The sequence below is a fragment of the Melanotaenia boesemani genome, chromosome 6 (assembly GCF_017639745.1).
Source record: "Melanotaenia boesemani isolate fMelBoe1 chromosome 6, fMelBoe1.pri, whole genome shotgun sequence".
Classification (NCBI taxonomy): Eukaryota; Metazoa; Chordata; class Actinopteri; order Atheriniformes; family Melanotaeniidae; genus Melanotaenia; species Melanotaenia boesemani.
The window spans coordinates 4,490,917-4,513,924 of record NC_055687.1 but is presented as its reverse complement, the minus strand read 5'-3'; the positions used below and the strand labels follow the sequence as shown (position 1 = coordinate 4,513,924).

Here is a 23,008-nt window from a genome sequence, read left to right as displayed (position 1 = left end):
GCAAAGGGCCCAGGGCCCCAGGAGCCCAGAAGCAGCCCCCCCCCACCCCCCAAAGGCAGAGGGCCCACACCATGCCTAGGAGGACCAGCCCCCCCCACACAGCCACCTGGCACAGGCCAGCACCCCCCCCGATGTTCCAGCCGCACACCCCGATGAACCAGGGCGCCATCGACCCCCTCTCCCCTCCCTCCACCTACTCCAATCTGCACCCGATATAACCCCACACTCACACCCTCCCCTGTGCCGTACCCACAAGCACTCACTATCACAGTCACGTCACACATAATCCATCCACCATGCCCCGTGGGGTACACCACAGGCAGACCAGAGGACAGCTTCCAGAGGAAGCAAACTTCCCTCTGGATGTTGAGCCTCTAGAGGCAGTAGGCAACCCCTGCTCCCCAGGAGGTCCCCCAGGGCAAGACAGGCCAGGAGAGGCCGCCCCCCCACGACCGGGCCATACAGGGACCACAGCCAAAGAGTCGCCACCGACCCCAAAACACACCCATTCACCAGACACCCGGGAGGGAAGGAGAGGAGTGGAAGGAGATTAGCAGGAGAGCCCAGATCCACAGCGCACCACCCCCAGGCCCCCCAACAGGGTCATGTCATCCCTCTCCACCCCACCTACTCACCTATGATCTTGCATACTCCCACTCATCCTAGCCCATGCATACGCACACACAAACATACCCCCACACCCACATAAACATCATCCAAAGCATAGACACACACACAACATACAAACATCCCTGTCTCACACCAAAGTCACCTCACCCTATAATTCCCCGAATCTCACTCAGCCCCCCTTCAAACCCTCACACCCCTCCTGCCCCTGGGCCATACCCTGGGTCCCAGGGCGGTAACCAGACACAAGGGCATGCACCAACCCACACCATGGCAGCACATCCGGGCAGGCCCAGACCCCCGGCATATACGGACCCCACCACCTCGGAGGGAGGGGGGACCACCCCCAGGCAACAGAGTCCAGAACCCCCGCCCAGCCCGCCCCAGAATAACCCAGCCGCCCGGCCCAGGATCGACGCCCACTGACCCAAGCACCACCAGTGGCCTCACCCCCCGCCATGAGGTGACCCCAACCGCTGGCCCCCACGGCCCCCGACAGGGCCAGACCCAGAGCCACCCCCACCGCAGAGCAGCCCAGTCCCGCACCATGGGAAACCTGAGAGGATTTAGGCAGAGCCCGCAGAGTGACGCATGGGGAAAAGGAGAAAAGGGACGCTGCTGGGAGAGAGAGACGACTGTGATCGGAGGCAGCGGCCGAGAACATGGCTGGCCAAAACCACAAGCAGCTAGAACTGGAGGACTGAGACAGCACCTTGCACTCCGCAAGGTGCCAGGGAAATAGGGACCAGGTGGGACCACAGAGAAGCGAAGGCGCCTGAGAACACGAGGTGCCGCGGGACTTCCAGAGGAATGGGGAGCGGATTGCATGGAGAAGCGCAACAGCCGACCCGAAACCCATGAAGCAGCTACTCAGCCCCGGGTCGCAGGAACACCGTGTCGGCCTGGGAAAAGCGCAAATACATCTCCCTGTCATGTGTCCTGTCTTGAAGTGAGGTATCGCCTGTTGGGCAGGTGGAAAGGGGTGGGGATCTCCCCCAGAGAAACAGATGACTGCCATGTGTGTTCACTTTTCTTTTTCAGGTCGTTGGTGGGCAAGGTCCTACGATGAAGAAGAGGCGTGTAGACACATAGGAAGTGTCGGCAACATCCCGCCCAGAACTCTGCCAGAAGCTACATGCCTGGACACGCTATGAAAGACTTGAAGGCCCAAGACGTGAACAGTTTGGAGACTGGGAGATGGCAAACCTTTTTATATGAATAAACTGTTTTAATATCTTTTTACTTTTATCATGGCTTTTTAACTCTGCTCCCCCCTGACCCGAAAAGAGGAGGTGGCCCTTATCGGGGCCCATGTCACCACCTGTGACATAAAGCACTCAACAGCAACTGACAGAACAAGACAAATGTATATAAATAAAAATTCATGAAAAACTATACAGGCAAAAATTTCAGTCTTGAAATAGCTTTAATAATGAGACAGCTATACATAATACACAAGTTATTTATTTGATGGTGTACAAGGTGTCCTAATTAATGAATATTTAAGATGACTATGAATTTTCTTTGTTTTTATTCAACCACAATAACATTCAAATATAGCATTAACTCAGTACATTTAAATAGTTCCTACCAGCTTTAGTCCAACATTTACCTAACTTTACGCTTCTCCACTTTAACCAAGGATGCCTGTTTTTAAATTCCCTTGCCTGATTCTCAGTCCACAAGGCGAATTCTCTTCTACGAGAATGCACACACACACACACACACACACACACACACACACACACACACACACACACACACACACACACACACACACACACAGAACAGCAGTACCTCTCTTAGTTTCCACGAAACCACCAGTTAGCTTATATATTTTATATATCTTTTAATGTGCCAATCACCTGCTGTTTAACACTCGAATTCCACTCACCTGGAAAACTCAGAAAGTGGGTTAAACAAACTCTTAAGTTTAAAGCGCAACTCTGGGTTGACCAACTCCGAGCTGTCAATCTCAAAGTTTTCACTAAACCTGCTTTCTGAAACGGGGCCCAGGTTGAACGACAGCGTCAGGCTCTCCACCCGCCCATCAGAAGAAGCTGCAGCCTCTTTGCAGTCATCAGGCTCCTTTCTGAATTGTCAGTGAATCAATAATGGAAATGGCACAAGTAGCAGCACACTTACTGAAACACTGAAACATTGTGATTTGAGTTTGTTTTCATTTCATGTTTTATTTTCTCTGTGTTCCCTCTCCACTAACTAACCGCCCAAAAAATTCTTCCTCTTCTTTGTCTGCTGCTGATGCATCTTCTTCTTCCTCTCATCCGCTACTCTTTAATTCGTGGTTGTCTAGCAAAAAGCCACCAGCTGATAGGCACACAGGTCAGGATCAGGACAGACGGCCAAGCTGCTTTCCCTCTGCAGCGGCTCAACATCACATTCGACGGAAGTGCTCGTGGTCTAAACGAGCCGGCTTTGTGGTTAATTTATAACCGGAAAAGTGAAAGTTATGTCACAAAACCATGTTGACACGTGTCTGCACATTTTTTAGTGGTTATATGGACATTTGGGACCTTTTCTAGTGGGTATACGGCGTATACCTGCGTATCATGTAGACTACACCACTGGTCTAACACATTTTAGTTCAAGGTCCACATTCATTCAGCGTGATTCCATTTCAAGTAGGACAAAAACTAACAAAACAGCAAAATAATCTATGAATAAAGACACCCCCATGTTTAAGTGCAAAGTACAAGTACTTTGTCATGTTTACATTTACTGAACTATTGAATTTAATGAAAAAGTAGAAAACATTTAACAAACATTTAAAATTTATCTTTTCAGAAAACATTAACAGCCTGGAACTAGTGAAGAAAAAATTTAAATTAGTTTCATTAAGTGTAGTTTGGGTTTGAATTAGAAGTGTACAACAGGTTACAGCCCTTTTAACTTTTTATTTTTTGTTTTTGTTCATAATCTTTATTATAGGCATTAATATCTGACTGTAGGCCAGGGGATCGGTGGCAGCTTTGCATGTTGTATTTTTAGCCTGGTCACGGAGCAGAGGTGAACATCTCATGCTCTGATGGTGCGCTCCACTTGCTTTAAAATAACTTTGATAAGGCCACTTGCTTGGTCCAGAGGGCAAAGGTCAAGTGCTCTCGCACCACCTGGTGTGTATCTGTGCACGCCACTGACTGATTCTGTTGGTAGATGTGAAAATTAATGGATGCATAAAAATTAAGGGGCAAGGATTAGCCAAACCCTGAACTATATAAAAGCAGCAGTCCTGTGAGAATAAAACCAGTCTGAACCCGGGTTCTGACTTATGCATTCGTTGCCTGTATTTTTGATGGTGCCCTAATAAAATGCACCCTCCTTGCACCTCCTTGTCTGGATAGACATCCTTCTGCATAAAAATACCAAAACAAAGATAAGATGAAATAATATTTTATTGTCCGCTTGCATGCTACAAAAACAAAGAGTCTATAAATATCCATTAAAATATCAGCAAAAATAAAACAAACATAAAAAACATTTGAAAATGTGAATGTACACTTTATCTTTGTGTAATGTTTTAGGTGAACACACATTTTAACTCTGTAGAAAAGCCAGAAAAACAAAATATACCATGAAATTTTAGTAACTTGTTCGCAGTTTTTTTTCTTTTTTCAGTAATAAACATTTTCTTGTGTCCTCTGATTTTCTTCAGCTCTCCCACAACACGTCATCAAAGAAGAAGAGGTTCTTGCCAGCCAGCCCTGTGATCCAGAGAACAACTCCAGCCAGAACCAGGAGGAACCAGAGTCTCTCCCCATTAAAGAGGAAGAGGAGGACTTCATCCCTACTAAGGACACAGAGTAGCTGGTACTGAAGCAGGAGACTGAAACCTTTGCGGTAATTCCTATTTATGAAGATAACGACCTCTGTAAACAAGAACTAAACCAGCAAATCTCTGACAACACTCCTGCTCCTGAGAACAAAGATCAGGAACCAAGACAACATGTAGACTCAGGATCAGCAACATATACAACGACAGAAGAAAAAGAAAAGTAGTAACGGGAACAATAAAGACGACTCTCCCTTATCGACGAGTTGTGTAACAGTGATGAGGTTAATAAATCTACAAACTGTGTCATTTGTGGAAAAGCCTTTCAAGTATGATGATGAATCATGACAGAACCCACACAGGTGAGACCATATTCCTGTAAATTCTGTGGGAAAAGTTTCAGATGTGTTCGATACATACAGATCAACATGAGGATCCACACTGGTGAGAAACCTTATTCTAGCAAAACATGGCAAAAGCTTTATTTACTCATCACTGTTACATATTAAAGGCCACGCTAGAGAAAAAACATATGCCTGTAAAACATGTGGGAAAAGTTCATTTCAAGTTGTAGTTTAAATACAAGAACATCCATACAGGAGAGAAGCCAAGTCCTTGTGAAACGTGCGGTGAACGTTTCAGAGATTCTGCTAAACTGTCAGCCCACATAAGATTTCACACAGGTGAGAAGCCATTTATATGTGATACATGTGGGAAATGTTTCAGGCTTCAGGAAATACTGGTGACCACAAAAGAAGCCACACAGGCGAAAGGCCATATTTTTGCAATATATGCAAAAATTTTATATTCAGAGTGGTTCTTTAAATAAAAACTCACAGAGAAGCTGCTTCATCTTTGTACAACGTAGTGAAGATTTCACATATCGTGATGCATCGTTGGTCCACGCGAGAATCCACACAGGTGAAAAGTCGTATTCTTGTTAAACATATAGGAAAGGTTTTATTATAAATGTCAAAAGTGGACACAAGAAAACTCACACGGGTGAGAGGCCACATCCATTTAATTTACTTGGTAAATATCTGAAATTTAAGTTCTTGGAGTTGGAGTCCAATTTAGTTTTGAGCCACAAATCTGCAGAGAAAGAAATGACTGTAAAAAGGGTTGGGTCTCTACTGTTGTTTTCAGCAGAGATAAACTTATTTTATTCAGGAATTTTCAGATCTTTTCTTGGTTATCTTATCACACCATGTCAGAGTAGGCATGGTTGGAAATGTCCATAATCTTGTGTTTTGCATTATTTAAAAATCAAAGTGTTTTATTTGCTGCTTGTGAAATTGTAATCCAGTCCACCCATTTCTGTAGGCAAACCCTTGACCTTGTGTGGTCTCATTTCTGTGTAGACATTGTAAATAACTTTACACATTTCCACTATCACAATGCAAAACTCTCCCAGTCTTATGTTCGTTGTTCCTGAGCTCAAAACCTTCTCAATTTATTTCTTTGTCTATCAAGCTTCAAGCCATACAGGGTAACATGTCACCACTGCAGTCTTTTGCTAATATTTTGTATTCTGTAGCGAAGTTTTAAAATATTCTTTGTTGGCTTTAAAAGATTTGTTCACCACCTGTAAATCAATCATCAGAAGGAAGAGTGTTCAAAAATCCACATTTTTAAAAGAAGGCAAAAACACCAGAGTTTGAGTAGAATTGACAATTCTTTGTTAAGCCAGTAATAAGAAAACAATACATATCTTCTCGAGAAGGAAGCCTGTTAGCCTTAGCATCATGCCCACTAATACACAGAAGTGTCGGGAACCTTCGGTTCAGCCAAAAGACCCGCCTACCTAAATTATCCTCCTCATTTATAGTGATACAAAGCATTGCCTCTATGTGCGGGCATGTGGTGCACATTTTGATTCCTCCAGGTCCTTCGTCTGAGGTGCGTCAGAGCTGAAAGGAAAAAGACACTATGCTCTGCTTCACTATCTTTTTCTGCCTTTCTACTGACTCCCTTGTATTTTTTTCTCAAAATATTCACACAAAGGCTATTCTTTTTTAATGATTTCTGAGTTACTGGGAAATTCCGTTCTGCTAGGAGTGAATAGATAAGCAAAGAGATGTAACAATATTTATGATTTACTCCCTAATGGCCATCCAGAACATTGTCAAGGCCGCTAGTTCTTAGCTCTTTTCTCAGTATTGAACTCAATAACCCTATATGAGTTTATGTGAATACACTATCTGTAACCTGCAAAGCAATGATGACAATTAAGCTGTAGTTCTATTAATTAAAAGCAAAAACCTAATGCATGTTACTAAAATCTAAGGATAAAATGTAAATGAATAAATGAATGAGAATGCTTAAATGAGTAAATGAATAATAAATGAGTAAATGAATCAAAATGCTTATAAAATATTTGCAACAGTAGTTAATACCTTTCTTTATTTCCACCATGGTTAAAGAAGAAATAAGTTTAATAGACAGCAAACGAAGGCAGAGGGGAATGAGAATAAAAAAATCTCAGGCAAGTTACAATAAAACTTTAGCCCTGTTCAAAGTCATAAAGTTATGTTTGTGTCTTCAGATTTGTAACTGATTTGTTTGATGTTAAATCTGTTCTGTCAACAAAAACTTTTTCTCCTTTTTAATAAATATGCAAATATGGATGTGACATGTGTAGTATGTGAAAAACACATTTATCCAACACATGGTCCACATGAAAATCCACACATGCAAAAGCCATTTTCTTTAAAACATGTGGGAAAGGTTTCACTGTAAAATGTCACTAAACTGTACACGTGTCATGATGCGGAAAAGACGACATGCCCAAAGAGCAGACACAAACCACCGTTAATGCGTAAAATGAAAATTTAACCTAGCTTGCAGGCGCAGCTAAGCAGAGGATGGAGGTCTTTACCGCATGGTTCGGATCTGTTGAGCAGAGTCAGAGTTAAACAAATACAACGCAAAGAGCCACAACAGTCAGAACTTTGAATAATGAACCAGTTCTACTTGGTTTTAAAGTATCCAGGGCAGAGGGTTAAGTGGCCAACATCTCAATGTTTGTCACATAATGAAATAATTTTAAGTTTAACTCCAACATTTTTTTTAATCTAAGTTTTATTGCATTTTACTGTGTTTCATTTTTTTATGTATTGTTATAGATGTTGCTATATATGTGGATAACTCTCTCTTTTATATATTGAAAATCAATAACTTCAAGTAAAAACTGCTTTCTCCGCTCAAAACAGAGAGAGCGTGAGACAACACACTCCTGCTGTGTTCCAAAACAGTTTTTTCAAAGTCATGCTTGTGTGTTCAGGCGAGCTTCAGCCTTCTCACGGGCTTCCAGCTCCAATCTAACCAAACAGACTTTTAACGGAGTCCCAGCACGGGCATCCGAACTGTTTGAGGAAAGTGGATCACACCGGGACAGAGTGATAAGTGTCACCGGCTTTTCAGCCCCCGGTCCCCCCTCAACCGTCTTCGGGCTGGGAGTCTGAATGAGAGGTTTTACCTCTCCATTAACTGGGTCGCTTCTAGCCAGAGCGCCTTCACACACAGCTGCGGCTTCTGCAGACACTTAATCTGGCTCTTGATGGCCTGTTTCGGGACCAACAGGAAAAAATGGCCCACAGGCTGCATAAAATCAGCTTTGCGGCAACAGTCAAGAGCTACACTGGAAGGAGCCGCAAGAAACCGGTCCAAGTCAAAGGACGTAGCCTTCTCGATCAGAACAATATAGTCCACTGCTCCACACCAACCGTGCTAAATATTTTACAAGAAAATAAGCTCCCGGACGAGCCCCCACTTTATTACGACCCACTATAGGGGTATGAGAAACTCAAGCTCAAAAAGTAGCCAAAGCAGTTGTATGCTATCGAAGGCAAAACCAAAATGAAATTAGTAATTATTATTAAACTGACAACATAAACAGTCAGGTTTAACCCTGCTGAAAACTCCGAGTATTCTACGTGTCAAAATGCCACCACTAAGCACTGCAAACAGTCAAAAGCCACCACAATTCTGTCAAGCTGAGGGGGAACCATCTGTGCTAAACAGCTTCTCCCCCCAGAATGAACACAGCAGCAGTCCTTTATTTCCTGGTTGCTGGCAGCCTGCGATGTGATTGGCTGGGTGATGAGCCAACCAGAGGGAAGGAGACGAGGGTGCGTCTGGTCAAGCCACTCCGAACAGGCAGGACTGGCATTTGCATGTGTGACGAGCCTCAGGGGGCAGCAATGACCGGCTTCCGTAACAATAAAAAAAAAAATAATAATAATAATAATAAATTTATATCGCACTTTAAATTTTAGAACATTCTCAAAGTGCCATTTCTATTTTGCATGGACAAGCATGTGTCTTTTTACAGAGACAGGCCACCTAAATAATTCACCACAGACCTCACAGGAAAATGGTCTCTGTCCTGTGTGGATTCTCATGTGTTTGTCTAAGCTTGTCTTGCGACTAAATCTTTGTCCACATTAATCACAGCTGAATGGTTTGTCTCCTGTGTGGATTCTCATGTGTTGGTTTAAGCTTGTCTTCCAACTAAATCTTTGTCCACATTCCTCACAGAAGAATGGTTTGTCTCCTCTGTGGATTCTCAAGTGTTGGTTTAAGTTTGCCTTTTGACTGAATCTTTGTCCACATTCATCACAGCTGAATGGTTTGTCTCCTGTGTGGATTCTCATGTGTTGGTTTAAGCTTGTCTTCCAACTAAATCTTTGTCCACATTCCTCACAGGAGAATGGTTTGTCTCCTGTGTGGATTCTCAAGTGTTGGTTTAAGCTTGTCTTGCGACTAAATCTTTGTCCACATTCATCACAGCTGAATGGTTTTTCTCCTGTGTGGATACTCATGTGTTGGTTTAAGCTTGTCTTCCAACTAAATCTTTGTCCACATTCCTCACAGAAGAATGGTTTGTCTCCTGTGTGGATTCTCATGTGTATGTCTAAGCTTGTCTTGCGACTAAATTTTTGTCCACATTCCTCACAGAAGAATGGTTTGTCTCCTGTGTGGATTCTCATGTGTCGGTTTAAGTGTGTCTTTTGACTAAATCTTTGTCCACATTCCTCACAGAAGAATGGTTTGTCTCCTGTGTGGATTCTCATGTGTATGTCTAAGCTTGTCTTGCGACTAAATCTTTGTCCACATTAATCACAGCTGAATGGTTTGTCTCCTGTGTGGATTCTCATGTGTTGGTTTAAGCTTGTCTTCCAACTAAATCTTTGTCCACATTCCTCACAGAAGAATGGTTTGTCTCCTCTGTGGATTCTCAAGTGTTGGTTTAAGTTTGCCTTTTGACTGAATCTTTGTCCACATTCATCACAGCTGAATGGTTTGTCTCCTGTGTGGATTCTCATGTGTTGGTTTAAGCTTGTCTTCCAACTAAATCTTTGTCCACATTCCTCACAGGAGAATGGTTTGTCTCCTGTGTGGATTCTCAAGTGTTGGTTTAAGCTTGTCTTGCGACTAAATCTTTGTCCACATTCATCACAGCTGAATGGTTTTTCTCCTGTGTGGATACTCATGTGTTGGTTTAAGCTTGTCTTCCAACTAAATCTTTGTCCACATTCCTCACAGAAGAATGGTTTGTCTCCTGTGTGGATTCTCATGTGTATGTCTAAGCTTGTCTTGCGACTAAATTTTTGTCCACATTCCTCACAGAAGAATGGTTTGTCTCCTGTGTGGATTCTCATGTGTCGGTTTAAGTGTGTCTTTTGACTAAATCTTTGTCCACATTCCTCACAGAAGAATGGTTTGTCTCCTGTGTGGATTCTCATGTGTATGTCTAAGCTTGTCTTGCGACTAAATCTTTGTCCACATTCCTCACAGGAGAATGGTTTGTCTCCTGTGTGGATTCTCATGTGTTGGTTTAAGCTTGTCTTGCGACTAAATCTTTGTCCACATTCCTCACAGAAGAATGGTTTGTCTCCTGTGTGGATTCTCATGTGTTGGTTTAAGTGTGTCTTTTGACTAAATCTTTGTCCACATTCATCACAGCTGAATGGTTTGTCTCCTCTGTGGATTCTCATGTGTTGGTTTAAGCTTGTCTTGCGACTAAATCTTTGTCCACATTCATCACAGCTGAATGGTTTGTCTCCTGTGTGGATTCTCATGTGTTTGTTTAAGTTTGAATTGAGACTAAATCTTTGTCCACATTCATCACAGCTGAATGGTTTGTTTCCTGTGTGGATTCTCATGTGTACGTCTAAGTTTGTCTTGCGACTAAATCTTTGTCCACATTCCTCACAGGAGAATGGTTTGTCTCCTGTGTGGATTCTCATGTGTTGGTTTAAGTGTGTCTTTTGACTAAATCTTTGTCCACATTCATCACAGCTGAATGGTTTGTCTCCTCTGTGGATTCTCATGTGTTGGTTTAAGCTTGTCTTGCGACTAAATCTTTGTCCACATTCCTCACAGGAGAATGGTTTTTCTCCTGTGTGGATTCTCATGTGTTTGTTTAAGTTTGACTTGAGACTAAATTTTTGTCCACATTCATCACAGGAGAATGGTTTGTCTCCTGTGTGGATTCTCAAGTGTTGGTTTAAGCTTGTCTTTTGACGAAATCTGTGTCCACATTCATCACAGCTGAATGGTTTGTCTCCTGTGTGAATTCTCATGTGTAGCCCAAGTTTTCTTTTATGACTACAGATGTGACCGCAAACATCACATTTAACTGCTTTTGTCCCTGTGTGAACTCCTCTACGCAAATTTATATTTCGTGTTACTTTAAAACATTTCTTATGCTTCAAACAACTCAAAGGATTCTCTGTTAAATGTCTCTGGAGAGATTGTTGGTTGTCAAACTTTTCACCACATTCAGAGCAGCTGAGGGAGTTGTTGGCAGTGTTACACTCTACATCATCGTTTACACCTGACCCATGTGCCCTGTTGTCATTCCAACTTTTTTCACTCTTTTTGCATCCTGATTGGGCCACAGTTCCTCTGGTTCCTCTTCTAAGTAGAGGGGATCTGGATCCAGCTTGTCCAGACTCCATTTCCAGGGAACCCCCTCTCCAATCACCAACAGCTGCTGCAGGTAACACTGAAAGAAAAAAGAAAGACAAAACTGGATTTCAAGGAGCCTGAACAGTGATGTTGACAGGTTCTCAATGTAGTGAGTCTCCGGCAGCTGGTGGTTTAAGTCGGTCCCTGGGAAATTCAGTGGCTCCCCAATGTAAAAAAAACATATCTTTAAATTTGTTATATTCTTCTATTTCTTAAAATGTAGTGTTAAACTTATTTGATGGGTGTATGGTATGACATGGTTATAAATAACAGACAGTCTCCCTGTGTTGCACTTCGGTCCACATCAAGTGTTAGGATAAGGTAATAAAATAAGGAATAAAATAAATAACTATAAAACAGATTCATATATAGTGTTTACTATACAAAGCAATATATGGAAATATACATACATTAATGTTTGAAACTATAAATAAAGTATATAATACTTAATTTCCTACTGTCACATCCCCAGGCCTGTGGCCGGTGGTTGTGGTAATTTACGTTCTGGTGCTCGGTTGCTTCTCTGCAATTGGCTGTGGATGCAGCAGGGACCTCCCTCCTCTTCCCACCTCCAGAACCCCTGCTCTTCTGTTATTGGACGACTACAGTTCCGCACTTCCTCTCTGCCAGCCAACCAGAAGGACTCCAGGCCTTTAAGAAGGAGGAAGTGCCAGCACTCAGGGCGGCTGTGTACCATTAGGCCCACAGCTCGCCAACTTGGATTGTGTATAGAAGTGGCTGGTCTGAGTAACCCTTGTGGGATTTTGTAAGAGCATTTAGAATTCCCTTAGTTTTTTTTTTTTAGTTTTTTTTTTAGTTTTTTTTTTATTTATTTTTTTTTTTATTTTTATTTAAAAAAAAAAAAAAAAGAAAATAGAATTCCCTTAGTTTAGTTCACGGTTGTGTTTTTGGTTGAGATAATTGAGGATATGCGCGCTCATCGTGTGTGAGTGGCTTTTGAATTAAGTTTTATAGCAGATTTTGGTTTGTATTGAAGGCTACCGTCTGGTATTGCATTTTGGTTTTGGTTTGTATAAAAAGCTCCAATTTGGTTAAGCTTAAGAGTAAGAGTAAGATTTTTGGATTTCTATTAGAATAAGTATTTTGTTTTCGTATAGTATTTGGGTATTTTAATACATAAAGAGAATTGTTTATTATTTTGTTTAATTGTTATTGGTAATTATTGCCTCAGTTGAGGACACCTTATGTTAATTGGTTTTCTTTTTACTTTTACCGGACTTGATATACGGACTATTGGACACCTTTTGTTGTTTTTTTCTCTTTTGAACCTGGTTTTGTAATAAATTTCTTGTACAGATCTTTGAGTTTGGTCCGGCTTGTTTTTGCTATTGATCCCAATTCCCCTGGATTTGAGACATGGTCATAACAAAAGTGGAGGCTCGTCCGGGAGTTTTTTTTTTTTTTTTATTGGAGGATACGGTGAGAGCATATATCTCAATTTGTGTAGTAGTAGTGATATCTGCATTTTTGCCTGTGGTGGCTGGTCTGCCCAAGGAGGCAGGGACCTAGCAAGACTGAGCGTGATTGTCAGTTGGGCTCAGCTGGTGTCGAGGAAGCATCTTCTGTGGGGGATGGCAGGATGACTCCATCCGTCACTCTTCCTAAGTATGATCCGCTTCTCTCTGAGAATGGCTCAGGTTCCTGATGGCTAGATGCCCGGTTGAGGATGAAATTGACAAGGCTGCAGTTGGAGCATCAGCGCAGTTTGCAGCTCGAGATCCGTCGCATGGAAATCGAGGCTGATGAGCAGGTGCGCATGCGTCGTTTGGAGCTGGAAGCTCAAACCCAGTCCACTTTACCGGCGACTGATTGCTCTAGCATGTCATCAGATGCCTCGGTCCCCTCTAGTCTCTTAGATATCACTAAATTTATTCCTTTTTTTTCTCCAGTATTTGGGGATGGAGACTGCTATTTTGCAGCGTTTGAAAGAATAGCGCCAACTTTGAAGTGGCCAAAGGACTGGTGGGCCCTTCTTGTGCAATGCAGATTAAAAGAGGTCGTAGCAGCGCCCCCTCTTCTTGACAGCTAGGGCTACGACATTGTGAAGGCTGCGGTACTCAAAGCTTTTGAATTTGTACCGGAAGCCTACCGACAGAAATTTAGAACATATCAAAAGACCCAATCCCAGACTTACGTTGAATTTGCACAGGAAAAGGGCAGTCTCTTTGACCGGTGGTGCTCTTTAGGTGGTGTGAGCACTTTTGATTCTCTGAGAGAACTAATCCTCTTAGAGGAATTTAAGAAACAGCTACCCGAGAGTGTGGTAGTTTATTTAAATGAGCAGCGTGTGGCTACTTTGTCGGCTGCTGCTGTAATTGCTGACGAATATGTGCTCACTAATTAAACAGTATATAAGCCCGTTGTGAAAAACACTGCTGTTGAAAATATGAAATCAGCCAAACCTCGCGTTCAAGAAGAACGCTCGTTATTATTGCCACAGAGTAAATAATAATAGTAAATAAAATAAAAATGTTAAGGGATACGGGAGGTTCCCAAACGCTCATTTGAGCAGATGCGCTGCCCTTCACTGAAAGCTCATATGCAGGGTACACGCTACAGCATCTCCATGACAATCAACACTCTGGTTGTCTCGCGTTAATAAGTTTCACAGCTTATTTCAGCACATTCCTTCTCGCACCACTGTCATCTCCCATGACACTGATGTGGGAAACAACAGACCAGTCAAACAGCACCTGTACTGGTGTAGCTTGCCCAAGAGACAGCTCATGATTCAGGAAACCGACTATTTAGTCCACAACGGCTAGCCAAGCCAACTTTATTTATAAAGCACTTTACGACAGCAGCTACTGAACATGCTGAACTGAAAAGTGCTGAACATAATATAAGTAAAAACAGCAAAACATTAAATAAAAAAGACAAAATCATTAAAAAAAATTAAAGCAATACAAAATAAAAACAATACAAGCAATAAAAGCAAAATCATACTGGGTGAAAAGCCAATGAAAAAGAGGTGGGTTTTTAGAAGGGATTTAAAACTGAACAGTGATGAAGCCTGTCTGACCTGCAGTGGCAGACATTTCCACAGCTCTGGTCCCGCCACAGAAAAAGCCCTGTCTCCTCTGAGCTTCCTCCGCATCCTTGGCACCTCCAGGAGCAGCTGATCCGCTGACTGAAGGGACCGGGAGGGGGAGTATATGTGAAGCAGCTTAGAGAGGTAGTGGGGGCAAGGTCATTTAAAGACTTAAAAACAAATAAAAGAATTTTAAAATGAACTCTAAAAAGAACAGGCAACCAGGGCAGTGTCGCTACAACAGGACAGATGTGTTCTCTCCTTTGTGTTCCAGTTAACAGACGTGCTGCAGCATTTCGCACCAGCTGCAGACAGGACAGAGATTTCTGAGAGACACCGAAGTATACGGCATTGCAGTAGTCCAGCCGTGTTGTTATGAAAGCATGAATAACTGTTTCAAAGTCCTGCTTTGAAAGAATGTCTTTGGCCTTTGCCAGTTGCCTCAGCTGGAAAAAGCTAGCTTTCACAACTGCACTGATCCGCCTGTCTAGGTTAAAATCACTGTCCATTTTTACTCCCACGTTTGTCACATCAGATTTACAATACTGTGCCAGAGGACCCAAGTCGACAGGAGAGGACCTACTGTCAACCAGGACTAAAAACCATGACTTCTGTCTTCTTTTCATTAAAATGAAGAAAATTTAAGGCCGTCCAGGCTTTCACTTCATTGAGACAGATTACCAGTTTTTCTAAGGAATAAGAGTCCTTGTGTTTAAGAGGGACATAGACCTGACTATCATCAGCATACAGACGGAAAGCACAATTGTGCTTCCTAATAACTGACCCAAGGGGTAGGAGGTATAATGAAAAGAGCAAGGCCCAAGAATGAATCCCTGGGGAACACCACAGAATAGAGGAGCAGGGGATGACTGGAAATGGTCCAATTTAAGAGAGAATGTCCTCTCACACAGGTAGGACCTGAACCATTCCAGGGCAGTACCATGAATGCCAACACAATGCTCCAGACGAGTCATTAAAATGTTGTGATCCACTGTGTCAAAGGCTGCTGTTAAATCCAATAAAACCAAGAGTGCATGGTCACCAGAATCTGTAGCTAATAAAAGATCATTAAAAACCCTCAGTAGAGCCGACTCAGTGCTATGAAGAGGTTTGAAACCAGACTGAAAAACCTCAAAAACATTATTTTCCTCTAAAAACTCTTTTATCTGTGTATAAACAATCCTCTCTAGGATTTTAGAAATGAAAGGAAGTTTGAAAATTGGTTGGAAATTACACAGAATGGTGGGATCCACGTTGGGTTTTTTGAGCAGAGGTTAGACTATAGCATGCTTGTATTCTTTAGGATTCTTTAGGATTGGCTCGCTATGTAACAAAATTAGATCTGTTAAAAGTAGGGATGCACCGATGTGAAAATTTTGGCCGATACCGATATCCGATATTAATATTGTTGTTATGGCCGATAACCGATATTTACAGATGTCGATATATATATTTTGTTTTAAAAGGTTTAAGATTATCAAATTCTGTACAAAGTGAAAATAAGGCAAACATTAGGGGTGTTAGCTTCCCACCATTGTTTGTGAAGTTCTGGATGGCAGTTTTTCAGATGACATATCAAATTTGTGGTGCTGGACGAGTTCACACGGCATCCTCCTCGCATTACTTCGACTTTGCAGATATTGCATACTGCTTTTCGAGTACCTTCTTTCTACACTGTAAAAATTACCACATAGCTGAAATTGCTTCTTGCTTCAGTTACATCCCACAATGTAGTGCTGCATCGCTGTCACATGTCCAAACATGGCTGCATGGCCAAACCTTCTGACACATGTACACAATCAGCAATTATATGAAAATAAATATCGGCTGTTAATATCGGCCCAGTTTTGCTTATCGGACCGATACCGATATGTTAAAAAAATGACTAACATTGGCCAATACCGATATTAATGCCGATATATCGTGCATCCCTAGTTAAAAGGATACTGGCAAGTCCCACTAACAGAAACATCGTTGACCTGTCTCCAAATGTAAGTATTGCAGTTATTGTAGCTTCAGGTGAGAGAAGCTTTTCTAAACTCAAACTCATAAAAAACATATGGAAAGCCGTTTTATTCAAAATTAAATAAATAGAAAAATAACTAAATTATTGAATATATATATAAATAAATAAATATATATATATATATATATATATATGCATTAATTTATTTAATTGGGATCATGAGGACACTTTTATTTTGGAGTAATTTTTGGGAGCAACGTATACTGCAGCACCACATTGTGCTGCGCCTATTTCGTGCTTCTGTTTTATTTCGGATCCTTATATTCAAATTAAGGGGCGGGGCTTCTAGACGTGGGCTGAATGTAGTAGGGGCAGAGCAGAGTGCCTCTAGAGAGAGTGGCGCCATCTCCGTTCACTGCAATGGTTCAGTTTTTTCACAGCAATGGCGGCGTATGGAGCCCCTCAAAAGTTCCCGGTAGTTAGCAAAAGCTAAGCGACGGTCAATGTATTTCAATGGAGCAGATTGTCGGAGCTACACTTCTTCAAGGTAAGATGTTTTAATAGTCATATTTCCATATCAGTTGTGCATCGAAATCAACTTGACAGGAGTAATTAAGTATGTCGACGGATTGTCCCCGTCTAGATTAATATATTTAGAGATTATAAACCGATAAAAGTTTATGCTAGCACACTGATAGCAACAGATGCCACAGGCTGATGAATGTAAATTCTGTTCGTCAATATAAATTGATCCAACGCCGTTGATAGCGAGGTTAATGTGTAGGGAGAGCGATTGTAATTACATTTTTATTTAATTTTAATGTATTTATAAGGCTGTGGAATTATGGACAAAGATATGAAGATGAATACACAGTATTAGATAGCACAATACTCTTAGTATATATGTTTACAATCTTTGCAACTATAAAACCTAACCTGTTAAATGTAACAAACATGTTAACCTTAACAACTTAACAAAATATACAAATACAAAATAAGTGGCTGATTGTACTTGAATGCATTTGCTGCACTAGACAGCACTCAGCACTCAGTGTGCAGGATGAGAGCAGAGAAGCAGAGAGATGCTTAAGGGAAGAATATCACTCTTCCCTCGTGCAGCATTGTCCTGAAGAACTTTCAGCAGTTCTGGGGTTGCCTGACGTTAACTGGGATACTGTTCTTCTTCACCTTCCTGGTTTGGCCACTTTTAAGTGTTGTTTCCTGTCTTTTTTTCTACATTCTGCAACCTCAACCATATAAATCTCCCTGTGATGTGTTCTCTGTGTTTAATTTAAAAATATTAAACTTCCCAATAATATGGTCTTTGAAAATGTGTAAATGCATTGTTTTAATATGATTACCGCACATATTTTTTTGTTTTCACAGTCCCTGATGGTGGTCAAATGTATCCTGCTGACTTTGGCCATCCATATTTTCCTTCTGTCCCTGTCTTTGGGGAAGCCATACATACGCATGCCTTTCTCTGAGCGATTGGAGCATCCCCATGCAGCACAGCATACCATGGTGAAGACTGTATTCGAGGATAGCAGAGAAAAGAAATGGCTAGATATGCTGATCTAGTCGAGTTTTATTGTAAAGGAATTCTTTTAGGTATTAAATGCATTTGGAAAACAAAGGGTGTTTGTCTGATTTATTGTGTATATGTAGGGAGTAAGTCTTGGGATAGTTAACAAATAGTGATAGAAAGCCATGTATTTTCCATGAATTGAAATCAAAATTTTATTTATTTGCCATGGATTTTCTGTAAGAACACATTATATTGTGAGTCCAGACTTGTGTAGTTATCAGTCTGCCTCAGTCAAAATAAGTCTTAAGACTTAAAAGCAATTCACACAAGTAGATAGTAATAAGTAAGAATAGATAACCCATTTATTTGAAATGAATTGGGATCTAAATTTTATTTATTGGATATAGATTTCCTGTAAGAACAGTTATCATTATGCTGTGAGCCTAGATTTATTGTGTAGTCACTTGGTAAATCATTGTCGTCACCTGTTGGTATGCCTCAGTCTGAAAGATAAAGTTAAAAAAACAGAAAATATTACGATTTACATTGCTGTTGATGTCATACAGGTTTAGTTAACATGATTCATATCAATGAACACAACTATAAAAATATTGCAAAGCAAAGCCTTCATTGATCATTATTTACCGATTATCGTAGTTTCCTTATTATTTTGTATTGGCCGCCAAGCACTTCCTGGAACTTTTGGAGGCTACATGGACCACGTGATCGGCAAGCGTTTTGAGCTTCCGGTGGCGCCACTCTCTCTAGAGGCACACTGCTCTGCCCCTACTACATTCAGCCCACGTCTAGAAGCCCCGCCCCTTAATTTGAATATAAGGATCCGAAATAAAACAGAAGCACGAAATAGGCGCAGCACAATGTGGTGCTGCACTATATGTTGCTCCCAAAAATTACTCCAAAATAAAAGTGTCCTCATGATCTCAATTAAATAAATTAATGCATATATATATATATATATATATATATATATACATACATATATATATATATATATATATATATATATGTAAGAAGAGGCACCACACAATTTCTAACCAGTTTTTACTCCAGAGCCATAAGCATAGTGATGGTAAACTCATAACCTGCTTCCAATTCAACAGCACATTGTGCTATATTTTACTATGCTGTTCTTCTTTAGGTACCATGTACTATAGTTAATTTTGTAATATATACTGTATAATGTAATATAAACAATATTATATTTGTGTAAACACATATAAACTATTTACATTTGAAAGATTTTTCACACATATGTACATGCACACACACACACACACAGATATAAAGTTTATAATATATATTTACACACACAAAATAGTGTATACTTCATTTATAGTTTCAGACAATAATGCATGTATATTTGCATATATTGCTCTGTATATAGTAGACACCACTTTATAAGAGTCTGTTTTATTACTTGCTACTTATTTTATTACTTTTTACTTATCCTAATACTTGCACTAGAGTGACATCTGCCAGCAAAACAAAATCTTCCTTGTTTTTTAGTCCAGGAGAAAAACCTGACTCGGATGTTTCTGTGTCAGTATTCTCTGGATCCTTGGTCTGACTACTGAACCCTAAAGCTGACCAGACACTGTATCAGTTTAATTTGACTATAGTATACAGCGCCTTTGCAGAGATCCTGTTTCCAAGCTGCTCACTCAGCTCTATCCAGACTCTGGTCCTAGGAGCGACCATGCTTCCCTTTTCCAGTACTACGGCCTCTTTTGATGAGCAGAGAACTTCCAGAAGGGAATCTTTGTGTGTGTCCAAATGTTCACACTACTCCCTAACCCCTCACTTACTACATAGGGCTGCACTACATAGTGACTCATTCTTGGCGATTCGGACACGAAGCTGCCTATTTTTCCCTCGCCGTAAACCACGTGACTATCAGTCGTCACCACGGCAACCACAAGGTTGTAGGAGGTTGAAGGTAAAGCTTAAATAAACTTTAATGGTGTTGGATTTGATATAATTCTGTCATGTATATATGCCATCAACAGCTTTGAGTAGTTATTACCAAGTATTCTCATTAACCTGTTATTAATCTACTGCAGTCAAATGAAAGATGTGTTTTAACATCCAAGTTACACATTTAGACAATTTTCACTCATCTGGGTCTTTTATTATATAAATGGATGTGAATACCCAGGAAAATCTAACTGGTTTGTCTTTGCATTCATTAGATGAACCTTTCTTGCATGATGCCAAGTTACAGCATGATCTCCATTAGAAGGATGCAGCTCTATGAAGTCTGGATTGTATTAACTGATAATATTACTGCTTTTTACTTACCTTTCAATCTTTTGAGAAACAGTAAAAACTAAATTGCTGTTTAAGGAGAAGAAAAAAATAGCTAAGGTTACAGCCATTTTTCCGTTATAAAATGTTAGGGCTGACAAGAAAACCGTTGGTCCATAAACTGATTTTACGACACAAACTCCAGGTTTTCCGGCACAAACAGATTTTAAATTTATACAACAAACTTTATTGGATATTGGATTAAAACAAGCAAGAAGCTGGATGATTAAATTGTCGACTATCATCAAAAGACAAAGCCACCTTCTTCTAAAACCACACTACAACCTTCTTCTCTGTAAAATTAATTATTCTTGTAAACAACCGTTTTCGTGAGGCTGCGTGAACGGTCTAACATTTGAAATATTATTTAGCCTTTAGAAACCAAAGCAGGACAAACTATTTTTTTCTTCTGGACAAACCAGCACTAACGCAGCACAAACGATCGAGACCATTTTCACTGTTTTGCGTGGGGTGGGGGGGCAGCTTCACGCAGGTCTGGACAACTGATCTCGACACAAGACCAACTTAACATCACTAAGCACCAAACATCACGACCACACAGTTCACAGGAATATTACCACTCGCTGATTAAACCAAACACGTAACACACACCAAGGTGTGTTAATTCTCACCTTCCTTCCCGACCAGGGTCCCTCGATAACGAGTCTTTGTCCGGTCCCTCTTCCACGCCGTCGTTCCTCCCCAGCGAGCTGAACCTCCGCAGAGGACAGAAACGTACAACCGTCAGAATCCAAGATACGTCGAAGTCTCCATCTATAGTTTAAAGTTTTCATCAATTAATGTTGCAGAAATACCTTGAAAAGAAGTTAAATAGATCCTCCAGTGATGTGGCTTGCAGGGCCAAGACGTTGCACCGTGAGAAAAACCCGGAAGTTAGATTGTTTTCCTCCTTCTTCTTCTTCTTCTTAATGGCGGGTCGCAACCAACGTTTCAGGTGCATACCGCCACCTTCCGTATCGGAGTGTGTATTCTCAGGGTGACTAGTTCTTCAGGTTACAGGTTAATGTGATATAGATTTCTTCTTCTTCTTCATCTTAAACCATTTCAAGACAAACAGTGCAGTCAGAACAATAACATACAGCCGCCAGGAGGCTACAATTTCAGAAGCAGCATTTCTGAATATCGTAACACAAATACTCAAAAATGGGAAGGTTTTAAAGGAATTTTTTTCAACATTATAGTTACAAATTAAAAGGGCCTCCCCTCTCTTGGGCTCACCACCTGCAGAAGGGGCCATAGGGGACAGGCGCAGTGTGAACTGGGCGGCTGCCAGAGGAGGTGACCCTGGCAGTCTGATCCTCGGTTGCAAAAGCTAGCTCTAGGAACGTGGAATGTCACCTCTCTGGCAGGGAAGGAGCCTGAGCTGGTGCGCGAAGTTGAATGGTTCCGGCTAGATATAGTTGGACTCACCTCAATGCATGGCTTGGGCTCTGGAACCACTGTCCTTGAGAGGGGCTGGACCCTCTTCCATTCTGGAGTTGCTCCTGGTGAGAGGTGCCGAGCAGGTGTGGGCATGCTCATTGCCCCCCAACTTGGCGCTTGTACGTTGGAGTTTACCCCAGTGGACAAAAGGGTAGCCTCCCTCCGCCTTCGGGTAGGAGGATGGGTCCTGACCGTTGTTTGTGCTTATGCACCAAGTAGCAGTTCAGAGTACCTCATTGGTGGACTCCGGCAGTAAGGGATAAAGCTAAAAAAAAAAAAGGAGTCCTATCGGGCCTTTTTGGCCTGTGGGACTCCAGAGGCAGCTGATGGGTATCGGCGGGCTAAGCGGAGCGCAGCTTCGGCAGTCGCTAAAGCAAAAGCTTGGGCACTGGAGGAGTTTGGAGAGGCCATGGAGAATGACTTCCGGACTGCTTCAAGGAGATTCTGGTCCACCATCCGGGGGCTCAGGAGGGGAAAGCAGTGCTCCGTCAACACTGTGTACAGTGGGGATGGGGGGCTGCTGACCTCGACTCGGGACGTTGTGAGGTGGTGGAGAGAATACTTCGAAGACCCTCTCAATCCCACCAACACGTCTTCCAATAAGGAAGCAGAGCCTGGGATTAGTGGTGCTGGGTCTCTCATCTCTAGGGCTGAGGTCGCTGAGGTGGTTAAAAAGCTCCTCGGTGGCAAGGCCCCGGTGGTGGATGAGGTCCGCCCCGAGTTCCTTAAGGATCTGTGCTACTCCCTGCATCTGAAGACTCCTTTCTGTGGCTAACCCTGTCTTCCTGGTAGGTCAATCCACGGCTTGTGGGCACGTTTCCTGTCTGTATGGGACATTTATTTAGTTTATTTCCTTAGGGAGATTAATCAGATGGTTTCCAACAACATAGCCGTCCTGCTGATATTGGCTGCTGCGGTGCACGTTGCTGGATGAGCTACAGCTGATTATTACGGCTGTTGATCGTCTCCCTGATTGCTGCTGCTTTGCTTTGTGTGTTTTACAGTGATTGTTTTATTTCTGAGCGGCCTTGCTGTTGCTCTCAACGAAGGCCCGGACCATTCCGCCTTGTAAGCTGGTTTGACACATAGTCTCCAGCTAAAGGACTACAGCTGCGGCGGGTTACGGGCCACCACGATCTGTGGTGGGAAAGGGCGTTTCATTTCCTGCTGCCATCCTTCTGGAGGAAGGATTGAGAGTTGGTACAGTTTGGTAGTGACCTACATCACACATATGTATCACACATAACATCAGTATGGAGTGGAAACATTCCACGATTGAGGATTAGTTACTTGTTTTCTTGT

General features: G+C 41.9%; 1 protein-coding gene across 1 annotated transcript; it reads right to left on the bottom strand.

Annotated features, from left to right (window-relative positions):
- Positions 1-10,452: 10,452 nt before the first annotated feature.
- On the bottom strand, positions 10,453-21,131 carry LOC121641682 (gastrula zinc finger protein XlCGF8.2DB-like; the record flags this gene model as incomplete). The annotated part of the gene is made up of 3 exons (XM_041987970.1): positions 21,079-21,131; positions 20,896-20,973; positions 10,453-11,429 (listed from the first exon to the last, which is right to left on the bottom strand). A coding segment is annotated over exon 3 (930 nt), but the record flags the coding sequence as incomplete, so codon positions are not given.
- Positions 21,132-23,008: the final 1,877 nt, after the last annotated feature.